General features: G+C 37.4%; 1 protein-coding gene and 1 pseudogene across 2 annotated transcripts in view; both read left to right on the top strand.

Moving 5' to 3' along the window:
• Window positions 1-27,948, top strand: part of PPP1R42 (protein phosphatase 1 regulatory subunit 42) — a 64,499-nt gene that overhangs the window by 34,815 nt on the left and 1,736 nt on the right. For both annotated transcript variants that reach the window (XM_025870695.2, XM_025870696.2), the window contains exons 6-7: window positions 12,572-12,689; window positions 16,480-16,596. In XM_025870695.2, coding sequence (XP_025726480.1) covers window positions 12,572-12,689; window positions 16,480-16,596 — 235 coding nt within the window. The remainder of the gene's footprint in view (window positions 1-12,571; window positions 12,690-16,479; window positions 16,597-27,948) is intronic.
• Window positions 25,518-26,321, top strand: LOC112823141 (small ribosomal subunit protein eS6-like; annotated as a pseudogene).

The following is a 27,948-nucleotide window of genomic DNA, read 5'->3' as shown; positions in this document are numbered from 1 at the left end:
GTGGCGAGAGTGGGCATCCTTGATGTGTTCCTGATCTTAAGGGAAAGGCTCTCAGCTTTTCCCCATTGAGGAGGATATTCACTGTGGGTTTTTCATAGATGGATTTTATGAACTTGAGGAATGTTCCCTCTATCCCTATACTCTGAAGAGTTTAATCATCCTTAGGAAAGGATGTTGTATTTTGTCAAATGCTTTTTCTACATCAACTGAGAGGACCATATGGTTCTTCTCCCTCCTCTTATTAATGTATTCTATCGCACTGATTGATTTGTGAATATCGAACCACCCTTGCATCCTGGAGATAAATCCCACTTGGTCGTGGTGGATGATCCTTTTATTGTATTGCTGGATCCTATTAGCTAGGATTTTGTTGAGGATTTTGGAATCCATATTCATCAGGGATATCAGTCTGAAATTCTCCTTTTTGATGGGGTCTTTGCCGGGTTTGGGGATTAAGGTAATGCTGGCCTCATAGAATGAGTCTAGAAGCTTTCCTTCTGTTTCTATTTTTTGAAACAGCTTCAGGAGACTAGGTATTATTTCTTCTTTGAATGTTTGATAGAATTCCCCAGGGAATCCATCAGGCCCTGGACTCCTGTTTTTTGGGAGGTTTTTGATCACTGCTTCAATCTCGTTACTGGTTATTGGCCTATTCAGGTTGTCAATTTCTTCCTTTTTCAGTCTTGGCAGCTTATAGGTTTCCAGGAAGGCATCCATTTCATCCACATTGCTCAGTTTATTGGCATATAGTTATTGATAATAATTTCTAATAATTGTTTCTATTTCCTTGGTGTTAGTCATGATCTCTCCCCTTTCATTCATAATTTTATTAATTTGGGTCCTTTCTCTTTTCTTTTGGATAAGTCTGGCCAGTGGTTTATTAATTCTTTCAAAGAACCAGCTTCTAGTTTCGTTGACCTGATCTACTGTGTTTCTGGTTTCTAATTCATTGATCTCTGCTCTAATCTTAATTATTTCTCTTCTAATGCGTGGCTTAGGCATCATTTGTTGCTTTTTCTCTAGTTCTTTAAGGTGTAGAGTTAGTTGGTGAATTCGCGATTTTTCCATTTTTTTTGAGTGAGGCGTGGATGGCTATGTATTTCCCCCTTAGGACCGCCTTTGAAGTATCCCATAAGTTTTGGACCGATGTGTTTTCATTCTCATTGGTTTCCATGAATTGTTTAAGTTCTTTGATTTCCTTGTTGACCCAAACATTCTTGAGCAGAGTGGTCTTTAGCTTCCAAGTGTTTGAATTTCTTCCAAATTTTTTCTTGTGATTGAGTTCCAATTTTAAAGCATTATGGTCTGAGAATATGAAGGGAATAATCTCAATCTTTTGGTATCGGTTGAGACCTGATTTGTGACCCAGTATGCGGTCTATTCTGGAGAAATTCCATGTGTGCTCGAGAAGAATGAGTATTCTTTTGTTTTAGGGTAGAATGTTCTGTACGTATCTATGTGGTCCATCTGGTCCAGTGTGTCATTCAAAGCTCTTGTTTCTTTGTTGACTTTCTGCTTAGATGATCTATCCATTGCTGAGAGTGGAGTATTGAGGTCTCCTAAAATTAATGTATTGTTATCAACATGACTCTATTTTGGTTAACAGTTGGCTTATGTAGATTGCTGCTCCCATGTTGGAGGTGTAGCTATTTAAAATTGATAGACCCTTTAACAATGATATAGTATCCTTCTGTGTCTCTAACTACAGTCTTTAGTTTAAAATCTAGTTTGTCTGATACAAGATTTGCTACCCCAGCTTTCTTTTGAGGTCCGCTGGCATGGAAGATGGATCTCCATCCCTTCACTTCCAGTCTGGATGTAACTTTAGGTTCAAAATGAGTCTCTTGTAGACAGCATATGGATGGGTCCTGTCTTTTTATCCAATCTGCAAGCCTGTGCCGTTTTATGGGAGCATTTAGGCCGTTCACTTTGAGAGTGAGTATTGAAAGATATGACTTCATTGTCACCATGTTGCCTGTGAAGACCTTGTTTTTATAGATTGTCCCTGTAAATTTCTGTTTTATATCACTCTTGGTGTCTTTCTCCTTTTATAGAAACCCCCCCTTAATATTTCTTGCAGGGCCGGCTTAGTGGTCACATATTCTTTCAGCTTCTGCCAGTCTTGGAAGCTCTGCATCTCTCCATCCATTCTAAATGACAGCCTTGCCGGATAAAGTATTCTTGGCTGCATGTTCTTCTCGTTTAGTACCCTGAATATGTCTTGCCAGGCCTTTCTGGCTTGCCAGGTCTCTGTGGATAGGTCTGATGTTATTCTGATGTTCCTCCCTCTGTACGTAAGGAATCTCTTCCCCCTAACTGCCCTTAAGATGGTTTCTTTGGTTCTAAGATTTGCGAGTTTTACTATTACATGCCAGGGTGTTGGCCTGTTTTCCTTGATCTTGGGAGGGGCCTCTCTGCCTCTAGGACACGAATGTTTGTTTCATTCCTCAGATTAGGGAAGTTCTCAGTTACGATTTGCTCAAATATATCTTCTAGTCCTCTCTCTCTCTCCACCCCCTCCGGGATTCCAATAATTCTGACACTGGAATGCTTCATGGTGTCACTTATTTCTCTGATTCTATTTTCATGGATTCTGAGTTGTTTTTTCCTGGCCTCCTCTTTTCCCTTTTTATCTATTAAATTGTCTTCCAGGTCACTAATTCATTCTTCTGCCTCACTTACCCTAGTTGCTAGATTATCTAGATTAGATTGGATCTCATTGATAGCATTTTTAAATTCTGCCAATTCAGCTTTCATTTCTGCCCTTAGAGACTCATGTTGCCATTAATTGATTTCTCCATTCTAGCTATTGTCTTCACAATTGCTAGCTTGAATTCCATCTCTGACATCTTGGTTATACCTGAATCCATTTGTAAATCTGTGGCATAAGTCATAATCTCTGAATCTTTCCTATTTTGGGGTTTCCTCCTCCTAGTCATTCTGTTGAGGGGTGGTTGAGGGAATGTATAGAGTCCAAATTATTGACCACAACCCAAGCAAGAGGCACCTGTTTTCTAGGGACCTTACGGTTACTGGCCTCTTGTTCTCCCAGCCTGTCTTCTGGGGTAGGGGCCTGCCACACTGTTACTCAGGCAACCCTGTTTGGGCAAAGTTGCCCTGCCCCCGTGTGGTGGTGGATGGGCTCAGTGAAAACCAGTTTTGGGGGGCTTTTGTTCTCTGGTGGCTTTCCCTGGTGGCCTTCCGCATCTCTTCAGAGAGTCAGCATAGAAGAGACCATTTCCTACCCTCTGCCTCAGAGCCGAGAGATCGCCATCTGTTCTTCAGTGAGCTCTCCAGGCCACACTATCTCCGTTTCTGTCTGTGCTGCTATAAACTGCAGCGTCCTGGGTTGTGCGCCCCTCAGCAGGGCTCCCAGTCCTTGCCTCCAGGTCAGGGCACAGGGACACATCTCTGCCCTTTGTGCTTCTGAAACCGCCAGCCACCCCCAGTTCGCATGCGCAACCTCACTGCTCTGGGTTTCTGTCCTGGGTGCTGCCCTAGAGTCCTTTCCCTGCCGCTATCGGTCTGCAAGTCTGTGCCCAGTCCCCAGTGCGGTAGGCTATCGCTCACCAGAGGTAGGGTCCTGATGGCTCAGCTCCCTCCTCCTCCCGTTTATCCTCCGATATCTGCCTGTGGAATCACGGCTCCCCGCTTTGTACCTTGAAACCAACTGCCTGCGATATTCTGTTTGTAGAGATCCTGATCTATCTTCTTACATCTCAGGCTGATTTCATGGGTGTTCAGCTGGTAGATATCCAGCTCAATTCTGGGAACCGGTTGGAATAGGGTCCCCTACTCCTCCACCATCTTTTCCCCCCTCATATCAACAAGTTTAATTTAACTCTATTGACAGGATTGGGGAAGGGAAGTTTATTAGGGGTTGAGGTGGTCCTTACAAGAATTATATCATGTTCCATAGTAGGAATTCAGTAGATAATTATCTAAGATTTAAAAATCAATAAATAACGGCTGTTATTTAGTAATGTAGAGGTAAGTGTATGTAGGAATAGCTGTAAAAACTGAAAGTGGTTCTGTTATAAGCCCTTAGGTACTCTTTAAGTTTTGTTATAAACCCTACGGTCTTATTTTTTAACAGTGTTGATTGCATTGCCTTGATTTTTAAAAAATCTAATTTAAAAATGACTGAATGATTGGTAAGGAATGCCTGGGTTAACAGAATTCTGTTAACATATATCACCATATCCCCCATTAGGCTGAGAGCATTTAAGAGCAAGGAATTTTTGTTATTTCAGAATTCCCTAGAGTTCAGCCCAGTGAGTGCCTGGCACATAACAGGCACCAACTACATGTTTACAGAACGAATGAATAAACGAACAATAAAAATTATCCAACCATCTGAAGAAGGAATGTAAACCATTCAGCAAGTTCCAGAGGCTGGGCTATGCCAAAAATTGCTTTTTCCTCCCATAAAGAGAAGATACCCAGGGAGTAAGGATGAAATTTCAAGTTCTTTTACTTTCACCAAGAAGACAAGCAATTTAAAATGCCCTGCATAGCTTCTTGGAAGAGTGAATATATAGACTTGCCCAGGGTTCATTTAAAATGTGCTCTTGTGTTGTTGGTGGAAATGCAATATAGTGTAGCCACTCTGGAAAACAGTATGGGGGGGGTCCTCTTTCAAAATGTTAAAAATAGAATTACCCTACAACCCAACAATTGCACTACTAGGTATTTATCCAAAAGATACAAAAATGCTGATTTGAAACATCCCAATGTTTATAACAGCACTATCAACAACAGCCAAATTATGGAAGGACCCCAAAAGTCCAATGACTGATGAATGGATAAAGAAGATGTGGTGTATATAATGGAATATTACTTAGCGACCAAAAAGAATGAAATTGCCATTTGCAACAACATGGATGGAACTTGAGTGTATTATACTAAGCAAAACAAGTCAGTCAGAGAAAGACAAATGTATGATTTTATTCATGTGGAATTTAAGAAACAAAACAGACGAACACAGGAGAAGGCAAGGAAAAATAAAATAAGATTTAAAACAGAGAGGGAGGCAAACCATAAGAGACTTTTTTAAGTCTAGGAGAACAAACTGAAGGTTGCTGGAGGAGAGGTGGGAGGCTGATAAGGCTAAATGGGTGATGGGCATTAAGGAGGGCACTTGCTAGGATGAGCACTGATTGTTACATGTAAATGATGAATCACTAAACTCTTGAAACCAGTACTACACTATATGTTAACCAACTTGAATTTAAATTTAAAAATGATAGGAACAATAAAAAAATAAAACATGCTCTTGTGGTCCATTTCAAATCAACTTCCAATGGCTTAGTAAAAGGACATGTTGAAGTTTAGCAACAAAATATTAACTTGTTTCTTGATATGTATTATTGGGGTCAGTGTCTCCATTTTTTTTTTTTTGGCTTTCATTTTTCCATTCTTTATGCTCACAGACTGAAGCTGCCCCAAAGCTGTGACATCAAACTCTGTGCCATGGGAGAGAAAGCTCAATGTACCACACATAAGGTCGCTGACATCCTTCCTAAAAGTCTTCAACTACAGACAGCTTTGTGCCATGGGGGAAAAGGAGACCTCATTAGTGACTCCTAACAAAAACCCTATAATTACCCAAGGTTTTTAGCACTTAGAGCAGCTGCTTTTATATGGACATCCATAGGTTCCTGTATACACCTATAGAAAATACATGAAATATGAAAAAAAGAAAAATAATGGTCCCTTAGGATAGTTAAATAACTTTGAATCTTCCAATCAAGATTCTGGTTTGAGCAATGAGAAAGATATTTAAGAAAAATTAAAAGGAAAAGATATAACAACCACAACAAAAATTCTGGCAGGGCAACTTAAAATCTTGGAGCTCTGTGGAAGGAATAAGAAAAGGAAAAAGTAAAGAGAATCAGGTCACTGGCAAAAATAGGTATTCCTAAATGGTGCCCATTCCCTAGCCTACTGAGGGTACTAGAGCCACAGGGGAGTGGCTACATTAGAGGTGGAGGCACAGGACATAGACCTGGAAGAAGCTTCCTCCTTTTTGGGATTTCATTCCCTTCCCTCTCACTTCTACAGGCCCACAGCTGCCAAAGACTCCTTCCCCCAAGATCCTCTAACCCTGCCCTCATTTCTCCTATTCTCTAGTCCAAAACTGGTCCAGGGCAGAGATTTGGGGCAAGGGAGATGGGGGGAGGAGAGGGGGAGGGTAGCAGAGGAGTAGAGGAGGAAACAGAGTAACAGAAGATAAATCCTGTCTTTTCCTCTTTCTATGTCTGTGGCCCCTCTAATCAGCAAATTTTTCAAAGTGGCTTCATACAAGTTCTCCTTTATAATTCCTGTCCTTCTAATGTCAGATCCATTGATTCATGCGTGCTTTTGTTCATGTCTTCTTATCCATTCATTCAAAACACCCACCATCTAGCAGTGCTTGCTATGGAGGGAGACAATAGTGAACAAAAATCATAGTCCCTGGCCTTGAAGAGCTCTCACCCTTGAGGGGGAGAGAAACATTAAGCACATAATTACCCAAAAACAAATGTAAAATTGCACCTCTGGCAAATACTACAAAGAAAAAGTATGTGACTTTGAGAGCCTACAACAGGGGGATTTGCCTTTGTTAGAGAGCTCAGTGAAAGCTTCTCTTAGAAAGGGATTGCTAAACTGGGCTCTCAGAGAACAGAAGGGTTTACCAGGTAGAGAATAGCATGTGCAAAGGCCCCGGAGAAGGTGAGAGTTTGACAAAGATGAGAACAGGAAGCAGAGAGAGTGAAGGTGGAGCATACTACACGTAGAGGCTGATGGGTAGATGGGTCACATAGGTCATGGTAGAGGGTTTTGCCTTTAACCTAAGAACAATGGTGAATCACCGAAGGTGTTTAAGCAAGGGGTAAAGTAGTAATAGAATAGCATTTTGAAAAGACCAGCATAGCTACAATGTGGAGAATAGCTTGGAAGAGGCTAGACTAGTTAAGAAGTGAGAGATGGTAGAAACTTGAATAGAGCTGGGGTAGAAATTAAGTGAGTAGACACTCTGGAGAGCTGTTTGGAAATCAAGTGTACAGAACTTGGTGGTGAGTTGGATATACAGAGCATCGAAGAAGGAGAGGTCAAGAAGGATTCTCTAGCTCCTGCCTTGCTCGAGAGTCAGGTTCAGTGGAGAGGGAGAAGATCATGAGTTTTAGCCATATAGAGTTTGAGGTGCCTTGTAGTCTTCCAGAGAAAATATTAAGTAGACAGTTGGATACATAAAGCCAGAGCCCAGTGGACAGAAGAACATGGGTGTCTTCAACATATTGGTTATGTGGTCACTTAAACGGCCATGATGAATGATACTACCTATATATGGGAGGAAAGAATATTAGATGAAATGCTCAGTGTAGTTTCCTGTAAAATCTGGTTCTTCCCACCATGTACAGATGACCCTTCCTTCCTCAGTGTAACAGATGTTTTACTATTTGCATCAATGTGGCTATTCTTTTTCTGTAAAGGATATGCACATAAATGGAGATCATGGTGTGTTAGATAATTGTTTTTGTAGCCATGATTTTACAGTCCGCTGTGGTCCAGGGAAGGAAAACAAGTTCGAAAGAAATAAATGTAGATTATAGAAAAGGAAGCAAGTGAATAGATCCCTGAACATCTGCCACAGGGATACCTATCTGCTCCCATTCCACATAGAAAACTGTATGTTCAGAAAACATGGTGATGCCAGTCAGAATGGCTAAAATTAACAAGTCAGGAAACGACAGATGTTGGTGGGGATGTGGAGAAAGGGGAACCCTCCTACACTGTTGGTGGGAATGCAAGCTGGTGCAGCCACTCTGGAAAACAGTATGGAGGTTCCTCAAACAGTTGAAAATAGACCTACCATACGATCCAGCAATGGCACTACTGGGTATTTACCACAAAGATACAAATGTAGGGATCCGAAGGGGTAGTGCACCCCAATGTTTATAGCAGCAATGTCCACAATAGCCAAACTGTGGAAAGAGCCAAGATGTCCATTGACAGATGAATAGATAAAGAAGATGTGGTATATATACACAATGGAATATTATGCAGCCATCAAAAGGAATGAGATCTTGCCATTTGCAACGACGTGGATGGAACGGGAGGGTGTTATGCTGAGTGAAATAAGTCAATCAGAGAAAGACATGTATCATATGACCTCACTGATATGAGGAATTCTTAATCTCAGGAAACAAACTGAGTGTTGCTGGAGTGGTGGGGGGTGGGAGGGATGGGGTGGCTGGGTGATAGACATTGGGGAGGGTATGTGCTATGGTGAGCGCTGTGAATTGTGCAAGACTGTTGAATCACAGATCTGTACTTCTGAAGCAAATAATGCAACATATGTTAAGAAAAAAGAAAAAGAAGAAGATAGCAGGAGGGGAAGGATGAACGGGAGTAAGTCGGAGAGGGAGACGAACCATGAGAGACGATGGACTCTGAAAAACAAACTGGGGGTTCTAGAGGGGAGGAAGGTGGGGGGATGGGTTAGCCTGGTGATGGGTATTAAAGAGGGCACATTCTGCATGGAGCACTGGGTGTGATGCACAAACAATGAATCATGGAACACTACATCAAGAACTAATGATGTATGGTGATTAACATAATAAAAATTTTTAAAAAAAAAGAAAACATGGTGATGTCCTTGGAGAGGTTTTATAGCACTGTCACTGCACAGATATTCTTTGGGCTTTTTCTCAATAGGTTGTTTCCATGGGCCAACTCAGGCAACAGTCCACTGGGTATAGCTCTTTTTTATGAAATGGTTTCTCCAGTCTCAAAAGCAACTTTTATAAAACAGCTTGTTTATACATTAGGGATTTCTATGGTCAGAAGTTTGTTACTTGTAGAGTCAGAGATTCATTCAGGATCCAGGAAGCCTGCAAAAACGTAGAATCACAAAGCCATTAGGGAGCAGTCAGTAAAGTAAGATGCTCCAAAAAAGTGAAACTGAGAAAGTTTGAGACTGTAATGTATGGCTCAGTGATAAGGTTGGCAGTGCCTGTTCAGAAGGACCAGGCTGCAGGAGTGCCCAGTGATTGAGGAAGCACAGTCAGTGGCTTAGACTCTTATAACTCCAAATGTCATCCTAAGACCAGCAGCATCAGAAATGCAGAATCTCTGCTTCTACTCCAGAACAAATATATCAGAACCCACATTTAATAAATGAGATCCCTAGGTGATTCTTAAGCACATAAAAGTTTGAGAAACACAGCTCTGTACTACTGTTTCAAGAAGTGTAGCGATGGTAGGTTAACATATAGGATAAAAGCCATAGGGGAGAAAGAGATTAGAAATGGAAATGCAAGAGAAAGAAGACCCTAAGAAGAGAAGGCCTATGGAGAAGGGAAAAGATCAAGAGGACTGATTAATTTGAAAAAAGAGATGGGACTCTTCCTTTGTTCACAAAAATAGGAAAGAGGAATGGAAGAAGTGTGAGACCAAAGGCAGAAAACTGAGAAAACTCTGTGGGCAATGACCCAGTTCTCCCCAATAGACAGTAAAGTCAACCACTGAGGAGGAGAAAGAGAGGTTTGAGGCCAAACAATACTCCATAGTTTAAATTCAGAGGGCTCTAGTTTAAATGACATTTACTTTGGTTAATATTCCTTTGCATTTTTTCCTGTAACTCCTTTAAATAAGTATGCATCAATGTATTAAAATATTAAAACTTCACTGGCCATTTATAATAAAACTTCCATTTCTATAATAGTTGATGAGACATGAACTCCCCTAGGGCCAACATTATATACCTTGATGACATATTAAGTCAAATAAACATCATGGTTGCAAAAATGTATAAAAACTTGAAAGAATAGTAATATTAAAAAAATCTTTACCTATAGTTTTTATGTCTGCAAAGTTTGCTAAATCAATAAAATAATCTGAAAAGTTCATCTCACAGTCAGATATATTAGTGATTTACTTCATTGGTTTTCTGATGACCATTTATCATGAAGCAAAGCATCTTCAGAATGAATGGTGGAAATAAAAAATTTGATGTGCCTGCCTCTTAAGATAAACCAAATATTTGATTTATAAGACACAAATGAACAAACCACCATGGCCTGTCATGTTTTTCCAGTTTCTAATTTATTCAACCTCTGCTCAGTATTGATCCTGACAAGCAGAGTAGCCCAAAGATAAATTTATTCACTCCACAGTTTAGTCAGAAATAAGCCAAAAATTATAGATTTTCCCAGGCAGATGATGACAAGCAGTCAGGGGGATGACAAATGGCCGTCTTTAGATTTAGTTAGGACAGCTGGACCAGACATTTCCGATAAAGACTGGAGCATGCTGGTCAAATACAGGTTCATCAGTGGCCATCATTAATTGTAGAGCAAGTACTGCCAGTTACTGCAGGCGCCTACAGAGGAGCTCAGGCACCAGCCCTGCATGGGAAATAGAACTGGTTCCTCAGTATTTTGCAGCACTCCTCTAAGTGATAGCATGACATGATCATTTATCAAACAGAGACTGTCCAGAAAAGTGTCTGCTCCCTTCAATAACACTGAAGGGCAGGAAAGCGAAAGCATTTTATTAAAGACAGGAAGGCAATGAACTACCAGAGCGTATCCAAAGGGTAATCATATTTCAGCACAGGATTAGTTTAGTCTTAAATAAACATACACTGGAGGGAGTATGTCACGGGTCATTTATCAAGTGAGGAACAATTAACAAAACTCTACAGGATTCTTTTTATCTATACAAATTTTAAGTTTTCTTATTATTGTTATTACTTAACTTTTGGATGATGGGCATCATATTCAACACTACAAAAATACAATGCACAGTTCCTTCCTTAGAGGTTTTTAGACTAAGAGAAATACAGTGAAACTCTCACATAAAATAATCACGGGGATGTTTCAAATGCTGTTAAACAAATGCTGTGGAGAGGAAGTAATCCAGGGCCCAAGACTGAAAGATGAAGTTACAACTTTTGAAGACAGCTTTCTTATAAGAAATCAACTACTAGTCAGTGAGTCAGAAGGTTATTCTTCCTTACAACAATTTTTGTTCTCTATTGACCACAATTAAGAGAAAGGTTATTAGCTGAGGGGTGGTAGGGCAGACAAGACAGAGAATTAATATATTTATTATTTCTGCTTTGTTCCAGGCACTTTATGTGCCACAACAACCAATCCTAACTATTCACACTTTATAAATGAGAACACAGACTTGCCTAAGGTCATACAGTAAGCAGCAGTGCCAGGAAGGTTGGGATTGTCTATTTAAAAAAAAAAAACTCCTATATTTTTTTCACAAATTATTTATTTGGATACCTCAGAGTCTAGTACAGAACTCAGCCATGATTCAGTTAAGTATTTTGTTGAATAATGAAGTAGATAGAACTGGAAATATTTTTTACCATTTTACATAAGAAGACATGGGTCTCAAGAAGATTAAGAGAAATACCAGGTGCTCTGCAGTGGGTCCTAGACACCCACCCAGCTGTCCTTGTAATTATTCCCCTAAAATACCATTCCTTCATGTAGAATGTGGTGTATTTACAATGTGAAGCATTGTAAGCATTGTAAAGCATCCAGGCATATGCCTGGATGTTCCAAATTTGTTACCTGCATGATATGAAAGAGTTTTTGTGGGGATTTTTTTTCCACGTAAGTTCTACATCCAACGTGGGGCTTGAGCTCACTACCCTGAGATCAAGAGTCACATGCTCCACTAATTGAGCCAGCCAGGTGCTTCTTGTGGGGATTTTTAATATGTGGAATGGAACTGTTGTCACAGCTCATGGTAAAAAAAAAAAAAAAAAAAAAAGATTTTCTGGGGCGCCTATGCCTAGGTGGCTCAGTCGGTTAAGCTTCCAACTCGACTTAGGCTCACGTCATGACCTCAGGGTTATGAGATCAAGTCCGGCACTGAGTTCCGTGCTGGGTATGGAGACTGCTTAAGATTCTCTCTCTCCCTCTACCCCTCTCCCCTCTAAAAACCAAAAATAAACAAACCAAAAAAAAAATGATTTTCTAAAATCTAAAGAATAAATGCAGTCTTACCAAAAGAAAGTTTTCCAAAAATGGAAAAATGAAATATCTAAGTAACAAGAAACATGGATCAAGCAAAGAATAAGATGGAAAGTACAAAGAGGTTAATAAATATACAAGGCTGAAAGGTATCAGGCTTTGAAGGTGAGGAAATGATACCAGGAATAAAAATTCCAAGCAATGCATTGCCAATTAGTTTTAGCTTTGTAATTAAGAACACGTATGAATTAATCTATACTTTGTATTTCTTAATTCTCCCTTATATCCTATAATTTTGGTCTTGGCTTGAGGAGAACAAACGGAAGAATCATAGGTGTTTGCCTGTTGCTATTCTTCAGAATTTTCATTAATTTTGTAATTCTTACCACCTTATTCTAAAGAAAAGTTATTCCCCTAGATGTGTACAAGATCGATTAGTAGTATAGACCATTTTATTCAAAAAAGATTTATGGTACACCTTTTAAGTACCTAGAAAAGCAGTAATTACCTTTAAAAACAGTTAACTGATATGAAAGGAATTTTGATGATTATGAAATACTTGTGTCTTGCTTTTTCTTCTCTAATTATAGGATTTGGAATTTCTACTGAACAAGTTGATGAAGCTGTGGAAAATGGATCTAAATGGAAATCCTGTTTGTCTCAAACCTAAATACAGAGACAGACTGATACTGGTGTCCAAATCACTGGGTATATATTTATATTATATTAATATAATTTTCTTAGAGAAAGAGAACTGCTTAACTTTTTAGTTAATTTAACATCAAGCCTTGAAAAATATAAATATGATGTCTGATTCTATGAAAATAGTCAACTTTAAATTCAATATTTTAAATAAAAGCAAAAGTTAAAACTGAGAAATAAAACATGAAAAATATCTGCTCTTCAGAAATAATTAAGGCACCACATACCCTTTCTTTAAAAATGTGTAGAACTTGCTGACCTTTTGTCAAATTCTCATTGGCACAAATCCTCTGAAGATCCCAAGAGAATGTTCAGTTCTTGGATCTGTAGATAAAAATTAATCAAAGTATTCATTGTTTGACAACTGCCCTAAGAACGTACAGGGTCCCTTTCATTTGAAAGGGGAGCAAGGTAGGGAGCTCCTTTATGAGATCCTTAGAAATAACAACAGCCTGATCATGCACTATACTGGGGGTAATGGACCACAGCTCTTCACTAGGGACCAAGTCATACAACATTAAAGAGACAAGCACTGCCTTCTCACGAGGGAGATTCATGAAAGAGTTTCCTATATCTGAACTTCTGTGACATGCTATACTTGGGTATAAAAACTAATGCATGGCAAAACCATTTCAAACCATAGCTGTAATAAACCTTGATTAATCATGATGCTAGTACAGTGGTTCTCTTAGGGGAGGGAGGGGTTGACAAAGGGTATATCACAAAAATCCAAGATTTTTCAAAATACATATGCAAGGTCACACCCTGCCCACCACCCTTGACCCCACCAGCCAGGGGAAGGAAACTGAAAATATACCAGGAAAACAGTCATGTGTATTTTTTGTAAGTTGTGCAGATGAATCTGCAATTCACATTCCCTCAACTCTCCATCTCCTTCCCTTCCTGCCCACCACACACAATTGTATTAATCCACTTTCCTTAGGAAGCAGAGTAAATACAACTAATGTTAGATGCTTAAGAATCTTACTATGTTCACGGAATACTGTAGGTGATGCAGTAAAGGATTTGAAGATAAGGTACTGATTTCCAAATAAACAGGATTTAGTCAAAATTTTTTAAAAATAAATCTTTCCGGGCGCCTGGGTGGCTCAGCTGGTTAAGCGACTGCCTTCGGCTCAGGTCATGGTCCTGGAGTCCCAGGATCGAGTCCCACATCAGGATCCCTGCTCAGAAGGGAGTCTGCTTTTCCCTCTGACCCTCCCCCCTCTCATGTGCTCTCTCTCTCATTCTCTCTCTCAAATAAATAAAATATTTAAAAATAAATAAAAATAAATCTTTCCTAAACATATTTTCTGATTATAAAAGTAACACACATTTCCTTTTTTTTAAAATTTTAAGTAGGTTCCATACCCAATGTGGGGCTTGAACTTACAACCCTGACAGATCAAGAGTCACATGCTCTACCAACTGAGCCAGCCAGTCACCCCTAAAATTAATACACATTTCTTATAAAAATGCAGAAAATACAGAGAAGAGTATTAATGTCATTCATAATCCCACCATAAATCTGCTAACACTTTAGTATATGTCCTTTCAGTCTTTCCTTTTTGGGTTCTAGCTTGTCATTTTTTTTTTAAGATTTTTTTTTTTTAATTTGAGAGAGAGAGCACTAGAGAGAGAGAGAGAGAGAACAGGCAGAGGGTCAGCAGGAAGCCTGACATGGGGCTCAATCCTAGGAACCTGAGCAGAAGGAAGACGTATGCAACTGATTGAGCCACCCAGGCACCCCTAGCTTGTCTTATTTTCATGTCCTTTTTTTCCTAAATGCAAAGCCAAAAACAAAAAAGTGAATTGAGGACCTGGTTTGATGTGTCCCAGTAAGGCTGTGGAGAGACATGTTTTATAAGTAACCCAGTCCTCACCAAACAGAATGACGAGCCACACATTTGGTTTACTTAGCTGAGTGGAAATAAATTTTGTGTTGAGAACAACTCATTAAAACAAATCTCACAGGTGTTTGATCTTATGTCCATTACCTGGCTTCCCCTCCTGAATCACCTCTATCTGATCATTTCCTAAAAGAAGAAATCAGGCTTACTAAGGCACAGTCTCCTAGTCATTTCTCAGCTCTGTCTGCAACATAAACATGGGGAAAAAGGGATCATGGTAAAAGATTTGGATTTTCATTCCTTATCTTTATAACAGATGTTTTAAAAATATGTATTGATTTACACATATAACACCCAAAAATACACTAACAAATTATACAATTACTAATAAAAACAAATCTGGAAAGATATCAATAAAACCAAGTGGTTGGGAAAACTAAACATAAAAGAATGACCTTTAATATAAAGTTGTAAGTACAAAGATGCTTGATAATAAAACATTTAGCCAATTTCTTACATTATAATTTGGAGAGTACTAATTTCAGTTAAAATAAGTACATGGGACAATATATGGAAACAATTATATTTCTAGAGTTTATGGTTCTAAGTTTATATTTCCAGTTTCATCACTTTATTTTGTGCTTAGGATCTAACAATACTATGGATCATATTTAAATGGCAATGTTAATACTTTCAGTAGTGCAATGAGTAGCAGGATACTGTCACTTTCCCTGTAAGAACATGATTTAAACATTTTTACTACATCCTTTTCTCATTCTGGGATCCAGTGGAAGACATTACATGGATAATGAAAGAAAAATGTGTAATTACCTTACAAAACTACTATATAGCAAATTTTGTTAGAAAGAGATAGTCTTTTTGTCAAATGAAGGCCACATGTAATTACATATAAAACAAAATGTCCTATAAAGGAATAGTTTGACATTTTATAGTATATGTCACATATATACATATACAATGGAATACTATCAACCATTAAAAATTGTGTTTAAAGAAAGACATGGTAAAATGATCACAATACAATAATAAAAATTAGGATGTAATACTATATAAATAGAGAATTCCAACTTTATATAATATACACATACATAGAAAACAAAAAAATGTTAAAAATATACTGTTAGTGGGTTTTAGTGATTAGTTTTGGTTGTAGAATACAGGCAATATTAATTTTTTTCTTTTCCCACTTTTTGTATTTTCCAAATTACACAAAAAATTATTTTGTGTAATTTAAGATGCTCAATTTTCAAAACTTTTTTAGAGGAACAAAATGTAAACATAGCTGAAATCTTCACAGAACAAAGAGGCCAGCTTTGTGGGTTGTCCCTATCATATCCTATGTCCTAGGAGAAAATAGTGGCACCTGGGTGGCTCAGTTGGTTAAGCCTAGGATATAATAAGCATTATTAATGTATGTGCTTTTAAAATACCACGCTAAATGTACAAAATTTCTTATTCACTTTAACATAAAATATATTTTGCTTTTCCTTAAGAATAATAACCATAATATGGAAATGAATAGATAATATCTAAATTTTGTTGAATATGACATTTTTGTTTTTAAAAAATAACAATTTACATGTGCCCTAGAAGGGAAACCATACATCAAATTGTTTACAGTGACTATCTTTGTCAGTGATGGTAAGGAGAGTTATGGACAGTAATTACAGAGTCTTTTTATGTTTTTTTCACCATGTTTCAGTTGTTTATAATAAGCATATATTCTTTTTGAAATCAGAAAAAAAATAATTAAAAATAAGTAAAAGCTCAACAAAAACAAAGAAGTTGTATAAATAAGGTATTTTTAAAAGATATTTATTTCAACCTCTGGTGTAATTTAAGTTCATGTGCCTTAAACCAAAAATATATATATATTATCTATATATTTATATATAGTATTTTTTAACAAATATATTTTTCTATAGAATTTCTCGATGGAAAAGAAATTAAAAATATGGAAAGACAATTCCTAATAAATTGGAAAGCATCCAAAGATGCCAAGAAAATCAGCAAGAAAAGGAACACTAAAACCGAGGATGCAGGTAACTCAAACTAAGTAAGCAGGCTGTCATTTATTAGTTAACCACTTCTACTAAAAGGGAGAATATTCTACTCAACAACAACAACAAAAAATGCCAAGAAATAAGAGGCTTTTATTTAGATTTTTTTGTTTAAGATTTGGGTTTTTTTTTAACTTATTTACAATTTCTAGGAAATTTTACCTATAATGTTTACAGATGAAAGTGGTAGCTACTGTCAACAAAAGCTGTGTTTGGTTCATATTGAGTTTGACTGTGTCAGCTATGAAAACAGAGTCATGAGAGTGGAGGAAAATGCATAATTTTAATATCTGACAAAAGTGCATGATATTAAATATGCAAATGGTGAAACAACAATCAGCTATGTAAATTGTGAAACCTAAGTCACTAGTATAGGTGTTTAGCAGCAGTGCAAAAATCACATTTTCCATCAGGATACAAAATAAAAATGTTTTATGACAACCCCATCTGTGGCCTATACTCTGTAGCCTGTCCCCTTTCTTACATACATACCCCAACACTTGAATATTTTGTTTATGATATGCTTAAGGTTACAATACAAAGGACAGGTCAACTTCCCTTGCTTAACTTATACAACTAAATGTAGCAAAGTGTAACATGTAACAATAATCTTTACCATACTTGTGAGCATCCTAGAATTCATTCATCACAAATTCTATAGTCCACAACATTGGAATGAACCTCTTCCTCTGTTCCATGACAGTGTTTGAATGCTAACGGTCCTCCTATTTCACAGCTAATGGGATGGGACTGTAGAAAGGGGTTAGACTGGGGGAATAAGGAAAGGGAAACTACAATAGTGTAGTGAGGCTTCATGCATGGATACCATATCCTAGGAGCTCTGCCACTCTAGAATAAGGAGGTTGAGGTGAGGAGAAGCAAGGGTAAAAAGGCATGGAGCTCTGATGATTTTGCCATATCATGTCAATTGAATATGAACTGTGGGAAATCGTTTTGAAGAATGGGACTTTCTGAACTGACAGTATACCCATGAGTGATGATGCTGTGTTGGCAATGTGAATTTTTCAAGATCTGAAATCTATAAAATGGACAGGCAGCATTTCTTCTCCTCTGTTTATCCCTGGCGGGCTTTGAAGAGCAGAACCAGACCAAGGGTAAGGATTGCAGTATTTCACATATTTTCAGAATTATAGCAAGGACACCAAAGTACCTTATTAATACTAAAGTATTCATAGAATTCAACACCAGCCCTCACCCAAAAACTGAACCTATTCTAAACATAATGTAGTTTCCCTCATCTTAATAGATTTTAAAAAGTCTTCCTCCTTCAGAAACAAGTTAATTTATTTTTAACTTCTCCAATGAAATTCTACAAAACAACAATTAAAATGTGCCTTAAAGTTTATAATTTAAAAAATTAGTCATTTTATTTTCTCAATAAAATCCTTATTAATTTCTTCATAATCTAGTGTGACCACTAACAATTACCAAAAGCAATCTTTAAAGCCATTATAGATACAGTAACAACAAACCATCTGAAAAGTGAATTAAGAAAAGAATCCCATTTACAATAGCACAAAAAAGAATAAATATACCTACAAATAAATTTAACTATAAGGTAAGAAAAAAAAATAAGTGTATACTGAAAACTACAAAACACTAAAGAAAGAAATTAATAAACAAATGGAAAGACATCTTATGTTCATGAACTAGAAAATTTAATATTGTTAAAATGTCCATAATACCCAAAGCAATTAACAAATTCAGTACAACCTCTATCAAAATCCTAATGGCATTTTCACAGAATTGAAAAACAATTCTAAAATTCATATGGAACCACAAAAGACCACAAATAGCCAAATCAGCCTTGAGAAGGTTAGAAGCATCACACTTCCTGATTTCAAAATATATTACAAAATACAGCAATCAAAACAGTGTAGTCCTGAGGTAAGACAGATATACAGATAAACAGAATAGAATAGAAAGCTCAAAAATAAATCCATGCATAAATGGTCAACTGATTTTTAACAAGGGTGCCAAGAATACACAGCGGGGAATGGATAGTTAAATGTTGGGAAAACTGGATATCCACATGCAAAAGAACCCTTATCATACACCATACAAAAAATTCCACTCAAAACGGATTAAAGACATAAGACCTGAAACTGTAAAACTCTAGAAGAAAACACTGGAGAAATCTTCATGACACTGGTCTTGGCAATGATTTCATGGATATGACACCAAAAAGCACAGGCAACAAAAAGAAAAACAAACAAGTTAACTACATCAAACTAAAAAGCTCATACACAGCAAAGGAAATAATCAACAGAGTAAAAAGACAACCTACAGAATGGGAGAAAATATTTGCAAACTATACATCTGATACGGTGTTAAGCTCCAAAACATATACAGAACTCCTACAACTCAACAGCAAAAAAACTAATAACCAGATTTTAAAATGGGCTAGGGACTTGAAAAAGGCATATCTCCAAAGACCTACAAATGGCCAACAGGTATATTTTAAAAAATGCTCAATATCATTAATCCACAGGGAAATGCAAATCAAAACCACAATGAGGTATCACCACACACCTGTCAGATGGCTATTAATCAGAAAACCTAAAGACAACAAGAGTTGGTGAGGATGTAGAGAAATTTGAACCTTGTACACTACTGGTGGGGATACAAAATGGTGCAGCCACTATGAAAAACAGTATGGCAGTGCATCAAAATTTAAGAACAGAACTACTATATGATCCAGCAATCCCAGTTCTGTGTATTCATTCAAAAGAACTGAAATTAAGATTTTGAAGAGATATTAGCATTCCTGTGTTAATGCAGCACTAGTCACAACAGCCAAGATGTAGAAACAACTTAAACGTCCACTGAAAGATGAATGGATAAAGAAAACATGGTAGATACATATACAATATTATTCAGCCTTAAAAGAGAATGAAATTCTGCAACATGTTACAACATGAATGAACCTTGAGGACATTATGCTAAATACAATAAGCCAGTCACAGAAAGACAAATACTGCATGATTCCACTTACATGAGCTATGTAAAATAGTCACATTCATAGAATCAAAGAGTAGAATGGTGGTTGCTAGAGGCTGGGGGAAGGAGTAAATGGGGAGTTACTAATCAATGGGCATAAAGTTTCAGTTAAGCAAGATGAATAAACTCTAGATATCTACCGTACAAAGTTGTACCTACAGCCAAAAATAATTTATTATACACGTAAGAATTTGTTTACAAAGTAGATCTCATGTTAAGTGTTCTTACCACATACATTAACCAAAAAAGCTTCTGCACAGCAAAGGAATCAATTAAACTAAAAGACAATCTACTGAATGGGAGAAGATATTTGCAAATAACATATCCAAGAAAGGATTAGTATCCAAATATATAAAGAATTTATACAAGTCAAGACCCAAAAAAACCACAAATAATCCAATTAAAAAGTGGGCAGAAGACATGAACAGACATTTCTCCAAAGAACATACACAAATGGCCAACAGACACATGAAAGATGCTCAACATCACTCATCATCAGGGAAATGCGAATCAGACCTACAATAAGATATCACCTCACACCTATCAGAATGGCTAAAATAAAATGCAAGAAAAAACAAGTACTGGCAGAGATGTAGAGAAAAAAGGAACCCTCATGCACTATTGGTAGGAATGCAAACTGAGGCAGCCACTGTGGAATACCATATGGAAGTTCCTTAAAAAGTTAAAAAAAGAACTACCCTATGATCCAGTAATCACACTACTGGGTATTTACCCCCAAAATATGCAAAAACTAATTCAAAGGGATACATGCACCCTTATGTTTATTGCAGCATTATCTACAATAGCCAAATTATTGAAGCAGCCCAAATGTCCACTGATAGATGAATGGATAAAGATGTGGTGTGTATACACAATGGAATATTATTCAGCCACAAAAAAGAATGAAATCTTGCCATTTGCAACAACATGGATGGAGCTAGAGAGTATAATGCTAAGCAAAATAATTCAGTCAGAGAAAGACAAATACTGTATCATTTCACTCATATGTGGAATTTAAGAAACAAAACAAATGAGCAAGGGGGTAAAAAAGAGACAAACCAAAAAACAGACTCTTAACTACAGAGAAAAAACTGATGGTTACCAGAGGAGAGATGGGTAGAGAGATGGGTGAAATAAGTGAAGGGGATTAAAGAATGTACTTATCATGATGAGCAGTGAGTAATGTATACAATTGTTGAGTCATTACATTGTACACCTAAAACTAATCTAACATCATAGACTAACTATTTGGAATTAAAATTAAAAAGTTATAATTTTAATTAAAAAATTTTTAATGTTGGGGCACCTGGGTGGCTCAGCCGTTAAGCGTCTGCCTTCGGCTCAGGTCATGATCCCAGGGTCCTGGGATCGAGGCCCACATTGGGCTCCCTGCTCGGCAGGAAGCCTGCTTCTCCCTCTCCCACTCCCTCTGCTTGTGTTCCCTCTCTCGCTGTGTCTCTGTCAAATAAATAAAATCTTAAAAAAAATTTTTTTAATGTTTTTAGCACAAATTTTTTAAAAGCCATATAGAATGTTATATAGTACAGAAGTATCATTTCATACCTTGCTATAGTTGCTATTATAATAATCATTAATAATTTAAAATGGAAAGCACTCTAGTCAAGGAGGCAAAGGGGGGTAAGGGAAGAAAAGAGAGGTAATATTTACTGTACTAAACATTTCAGAGATCTATAAACATCATTGCATTTAATCATTATAACCTATGGCAGAGATAATTACATCCATTTGTAGATGAGAAAGCTGAGTTTCAGAAAGATGAAATAACTTGTCTAACGTCACAAAGACAGCAGTCATTCATCAAAATTATTTAACTTCATCAAACAGCTTTGGCTTCTAGTGACCACTCTAACAATGACTGGCTGAATTGTGCTTGGATATAAGGACAATGATGTCTCCTCTACTTAGAAATTCACTTCAGATTGGTGGGAATTTAGGAAAATCTGCAGATGTGTAAACATGATAATGTAAACAAATAATTTTTACAAATAAAAAGGAACTACAGAGAAAATGGGATAATATAAAAAAATTTTAAGTATTCTAATAGATTATATGATTTACTATATTGAAAAATAAACTCTAAGGTCAATTAAAATACAATTGAAATTGAAAGCTGATTAGCTGCAAGAGAAAATTACCTGAGTTTTCCTCAGGAGTACTTAGTTATACTCCCTTGGCCACTTGTAGAGATCCTTCTCTCTCACCTCCTACACATTTGTCATCCCCATCCAAACACAATGACACAGTTCTGAGCCTTTCAGGCTTAACATCAGTGACATCTGTGGATACATGTATGTAGCACATGATAACTCCATCCTTAGGTATGTGGCCAACAACTTAACACTATGGTCTTTATACTAAGGCTCTGTTATTACTGCTCAAAAGAAATGGAAAGCATGAATTAAAAGTCTAGGAGGTATGTTATGTATTTTTAAAATCTACAATATACCTTCAGGTCTTTAGAAGAACTAAGATGAACCATTTAAAGATACACTTGTACAACCAAATACATTATAAGTGAACAGGAATTCCTAGGAAGATAGTAATTTCTGTACTTCCTGACCTTTTACATATTTTTATAGCCTTATAAATTTGGAGCTGTATATTGAGGATTATGACAAGATTTATGCGGATTATGACTTAAGACTTCAAGGATCTTATGATAAAAAATCTTGTCCTAAATATAGCCACATAACTATATAACTCAAATTTGGAAACAAAATCAAATACTTAAACAAAATCCAAAATATATGCATATCTTTTAGCATATACTTCTGTAGTGCTTCTATGGAAACACTGATTTATTTATTGGGCACCTTGGATGTACACAAGACTATGCTAGACACTGGAATTAGAGGTAAATAAAACAGTCCCCACTTAAGGGGAAATAACTGCTGGAAAGGGAGGAGGATCTGTCAATAGGGAAATGATGTGGAATGTTAAGTTTCAAAATAAAGGTGTGAACACACTCCAGAAACTATACATAACTAATCTACTCCCTAAAGGTTAAACACTCTGAAAAACTAAACTCAGAACAGCAGAATGCAAGTCTGTGATATTTTATCTGGGATATTAAGTTTTTAATTGGCCTTATTTTGGATCTATTTAAATTTAATTCCATTTCATAAATTATAATTTTGGATTGTCTAATGCTGTCATAGGCTATGTTTACAATTTAGTTATTAGTTTCAAAGCAGAACCTTTTAACTCTTTGTATACTATAAGTAAATTTGAAACAATGCATCACATAGTTCCTATTTATTACCCACAGGTGGGTAAGCCAAAATTAGTCTTTTTTCTGATATACAGAGATACCTTCCAAATGGAAATGCATCCACAGAAAGCTCCCAAGAATATAACCCTAAAATTATTGAAGATATGGAGTAGATTCTTTCAAATATTTGTGATTTCTCTTTTTTGGGAAGATGGGACACCCTGACAACAACACAAAGGAAGAGAGGCCCTCCAACTGTCTCCTTGTTCTTGGGTCTCAATTCTTGACAAGGCACCCCCACTCCGCCCAAAAGTTCACTGTTGGTCTGCCCAAATAATCACACTGTGATGGAATAACTAGTTCAAGAAAGAGTGGGAGTCACAGACTAGATATACTCACTGAGGTAGGGCAAGTGACTCAGGACAGTCCCAGAAGCAGCAGGTAAAGATGTCTCAATGAGTAGAGATCATATCAAAGGAGCTTGAGGCCTAGCTGATGATGGGTAGTCCACTAAAGAATAGATGACTATGCCAACGGTATCTAGTAGCAGATAGGAGGGGCAACCCAGAGCATTACAGAGGTAGGCTACTTTCACTTCTCCAGACTAAAGGTTCTTAATCTGGTGTCCCTGAAGGAGAAGTTTCATTAGATTCTCAAAAGGGTTTATGATCTAAAAAATTAGTTGAAGAGTCACTATTCTAAACCTTGAGTATATGCATAATGTAGCTCCATATGAATCAGCTCTAAGTTTCCTGATAAGGAGAAAATTGCTTTTTTAGTTTTAAAAAATGATATTGCTTCAATGTAAAGATAAATCATACCAGAAATAAGTTTTATTTTATTTATTTATTTTATTTATTCATAAAACTAATAGGTACCTGCTCTATGCTGGGCAATACTGGATATAAAAACTCAAATGGAATACTCCTGATCTCAAAGGTCTTACAACAAGCTGGTTGGAGAGTCAAATGTGATACAATTATTGTGGAGTGTGATAAATGTTATGAGAATTATAAACCAGATCCTAATACATCCTATAAATTATTCATTCAAGCTTTTCTCATTTATACTCAATATAATTGCTCTATTGATCTTTCCAATCATATCATAGTAGTCATTACAATATAATGAAGGGGGCAACAGCATATTTCACTGAGAAAGTAAGCAGAGCCAGTGTACATATTCTAGAATAGATTTCCTTTTTCTGAGAACTGCTTGCTGAAGGCCAGATAAGTTTGTCGTGAGACCCTCTTTGCAGAGTCCAATCAAGGGATGGTGACTTAGCATTCTTTAATGGAGCCAACCTAAAGAAGACCTATGAACAACACTGCTGCACTGTCCTACCCCCATTCCCTGAAGAGTGGCTTAGGCTTGCTGGGATGGAGGCCTAAGGGAGAAAGGGTCCTGTGAGCCTGGAAAATGCTTTATTCGGGGAGAGGAAAAGGGATATGGAATCTGAGCTCATCTCCACTCACCAAAAACAAACAAAAAACACAGAAGCTGCGTGAGAGTTTGCTCAACTGCTTACGTTTGTTGCCATTACCATCAAAACCTGAACCACTGTATCCATCGATCACCCTGGTAGTTTCTTAAAAGATTTTCACTTTCACTCTGCCCCCACCCCAACCCCACGCACAAGTGCTCTCTCAAATAAATAAATCTTAAAAAACAAAAACCACAAAGAATAAATTCTAAAAATCTAAAAAGTTGATTAAAGCAACTCCTTCCCTTAATTACTTTAAGGGGAGAATGAGCTAGCATCAACAGACGTGTCTCCTATAGTCTACATTATTGCTCAGAGGTATAAAAGAGCTTAGAGTCTTCTTCCAAATGATAAAAGTATGTGCCCCATATTCCTTTAAGGTTCTGCACATTAGGAGCTGTGCCCGTATCCTATGTGAACACAGTGAAGCAACATCTGTCCAATGACAGGGGAATGTTTTTCACCTCCTTTATAAATGTGTGCAGTCTGTGCTCATGTATATTTATACAAGCCTGCTTTCCCTACAGGGAGGAAAAAGTCAGACTCATTGACGTTGTTTTTGACCCTCAAACTGAACTTGATACTGTCGATGTACACTTTAATTAAAGATTAGTTCAAAGCTATTTTTTATTTAACGGCTGATTCTAAACAAATGCCTTCACTGTTCAATTAAAAATAATTTATGTTATTAAAAAGTGTACACATGATTGCTTCTTTCTGTGTTTGTCACAGTAAATACTTCTGACAGATGTTTCCTCTCTTTTCAAACATGCTAGGAGGTGCTTGAGACTTAGTAATTTTAAAATAGACATTAAATGCATTTACATATTGTAAATAAGATCCACTGAGAATACTGTAGAGCACCATACACTGAAGAAAGCAAATTGTTACTTGATTATTTATCTTTTAAGCCTAAGCCCTATGCATAGAGTCAGTCCATCTCTTTTGTTACTATAAAAATAACTGTGTAGCTGGGTTAGAATGCCTTAGTTTCAGATACTTTTAAGGAATGTGAATCTCTGGGACCCATAATTCACTGGGAAATGTTCACTGTACATTATTTAACTATTTATAAAATACCTACTATCTTTAGTTAGAATATGGAAGTATTAGGTTTCTTTGAGTTAAAAAGTGAACTTTAGCTCTTTTTCGTGGCACCTTGGAGGCGGTAGGCTGCTTCAGGATGAAGCTGAACATCTCCTTCCCAGCTACTGGCTGCCAGAAACTCATTGAAGTGGAGGATGAAAGCAAACTTCGTACCTTTTATGAGAAGCGTATGGCCACAGAAGTTGCTGCTGATGCTCTGGGTGAAGAATGGAAGGGTTATGTGGTCCGAATCAGTGGTGGCAATGACAAACAAGGCTTCCCCATGAAGCAGGGTATCTTGACCCATGGTCGTGTCCACCTGCTGCTGAGTAAGGGGCATTCCTGCTATAGACCAAGGCGGACTGGAGAGAGAAAGCGCAAATCTGTTCAGGGTTGCATTGTGGATGCCAATCTCAGTGTTCTCAACTTGGTCATTGTAAAAAAAAAGGGAGAAGGATATTCCTGGACTCACTGATACTACTGTGCCTCGTCGCCTGGGGCCCAAAAGAGCCAGCAGAATCCGCAAACTTTTCAATCTCTCTAAAGAAGATGATGTCCGCCAGTATGTTGTGAGAAAGCCCCTAAACAAAGAAGGGAAGAAACCTAGAACCAAAGCGCCTAAGATTCAGCGTCTTGTTACTCCACAAGTCCTCCAGCACAAACAGCGGCGTATTGCTTTGAAGAAGCAGCGCACTAAGAAAAATAAGGAAGAGGCTGCAGAATATGCTAAACTTTTGGCCAAGAGAATGAAGGAGGCCAAAGAAAAATGCCAGGAACAGATTGCCAAGAGACGGAGGCTGTCCTCTCTGAGAGCTTCTACCTCTAAGTCTGAGTCCAGTCAAAAATGAGATTTTCTGAGTGACAAATAAATACAATCAGACATCAAATCCCCCCCCCAAACAGTGAACTTTAAAAACAGTAAAAATAACTTGCTTTCACCACTGCTAAGGTTATGTTTGAACAGTTGTAACAACAGATCTTCTATGTTCCTCAAGAGTTTTTAAAACTTAGGTAATATTTTTAGTTACAAAACTCTGGGATGATCTTATATAAACTCATCTGCAAAGCTCTAAATGCCTTTAATTATGCTGTGTTAAACCTAACCTCTGTCTAATTCATTTTATATGCAAAATAAACTTCTATGTATCAGTAATGGAGATATAATATTAAGACTTTGATTTGCAGTTAGTTGTCAAGGAACCCTTCTGAAATTAGGACACCCCTCCTTTAAAAAAAGCAATAGTGGTAAGCAACAAAGGGTTTTTTTAGAACAATCTAAGCTAGGTTTTGTGACTTCTAGTCTCAATTCTGTCAATGGCTTACTCTGTGAACAAGAGTTATGTAAGATCTAATTTTTAAGAATTATGTTATGTACCCCATTTTAAAATGTCTCCTTTGATACCTGAATATTCACTACCTTAACTTTTAAAAAACAGCAGAACCCTCTGAGATAAGAGTATGATCAGACCCATTTTATAGCCGGGGAAAATGAGCATTGGAGAGGCCCAGTCAGAGAGGGGCCCAAAGTCACACAACGGCCATGAGGCAGAGCTGAACTTGAATTCGGGTCACTGACTCTAAAAGCCAAGCTCTCAACTAATCTGCAAGGGGTCTCAAAAACGCCCTCTGGTATAGGCAGGTAAAATAAGTGAGGGAAGGGGCACCTGGGTGGCTCAGTCAGTTAAGCTGCTGCCTTCGGCTCAGGTCATGATCCTAGGGTCCTGGGATCGAGCCCCACATCGGGCTCCCTGCTAAGCGGGGAGCCTGCTTCTCCCTCTCCCTCTCCCTCTGCCTGCCTCTCTGCCTACTTGTTCTTTTTCTCTCTCTGTCAAATAAATAAAGAAAATCTTTAAAAAAAAAAATAAGTGAGGGAAGCAGGAGAATGTGATTGAGGTGAACTGAAGAGCACATGTCCACCCACCTAAGGGCATTTGCAGCTACTCCATTCCAAAACATTGTAGTCAGGCAGAACTTTCTCAAGTTCTTAAACTTGAGAAATCAGACTAACTGACAAGCAAGATATCTAGATTAAGAAATCAATGGATTTTAAAATATTGGCTCAATTTTTCTTAAAAAATATATATTAAAATGGATAAAAAGAAAAAGAATCTGGTAATGCTAGCAAAGATAAGGAACAACTGGAAATCTTGTGCATTGCTGATGGGAATGCAAAAATAGTACAGCCACTTTGGAAAACAGTCTGACATACTTTTTATAAAGTTCAACATGTACTTACCACATCTAACAGTCCCACTGTTAGTCCAAGGTATTTTTTCAAGTGAAATGAAAACCTATATGCACACAAAAATCTATACCCAAATGTGTATAGTGGCTTATTCATAATCACCAAAAACAAAATGACCCACAGACCTGACACTGGGGAATGGATAAACAAACTGTGGTATATCCATGTAATGGGATACTACTCAGCATTAAAAAGGATTGAACTACTGATACACAAAACAACATGTACAGATCTCAAAGTATTATGCTAGGCTAAAGAAGCCAACTT

Source organism: Callorhinus ursinus, unplaced genomic scaffold (assembly GCF_003265705.2).
Source record: "Callorhinus ursinus isolate GAN/ISIS: 27379988/994484 unplaced genomic scaffold, GSC_fseal_2.0 scaffold5, whole genome shotgun sequence".
NCBI lineage: Eukaryota > Metazoa > Chordata > Mammalia > Carnivora > Otariidae > Callorhinus > Callorhinus ursinus.
Note: the sequence above shows the minus strand (reverse complement) of the source record. Positions and strands in the feature narration are given on the sequence as shown.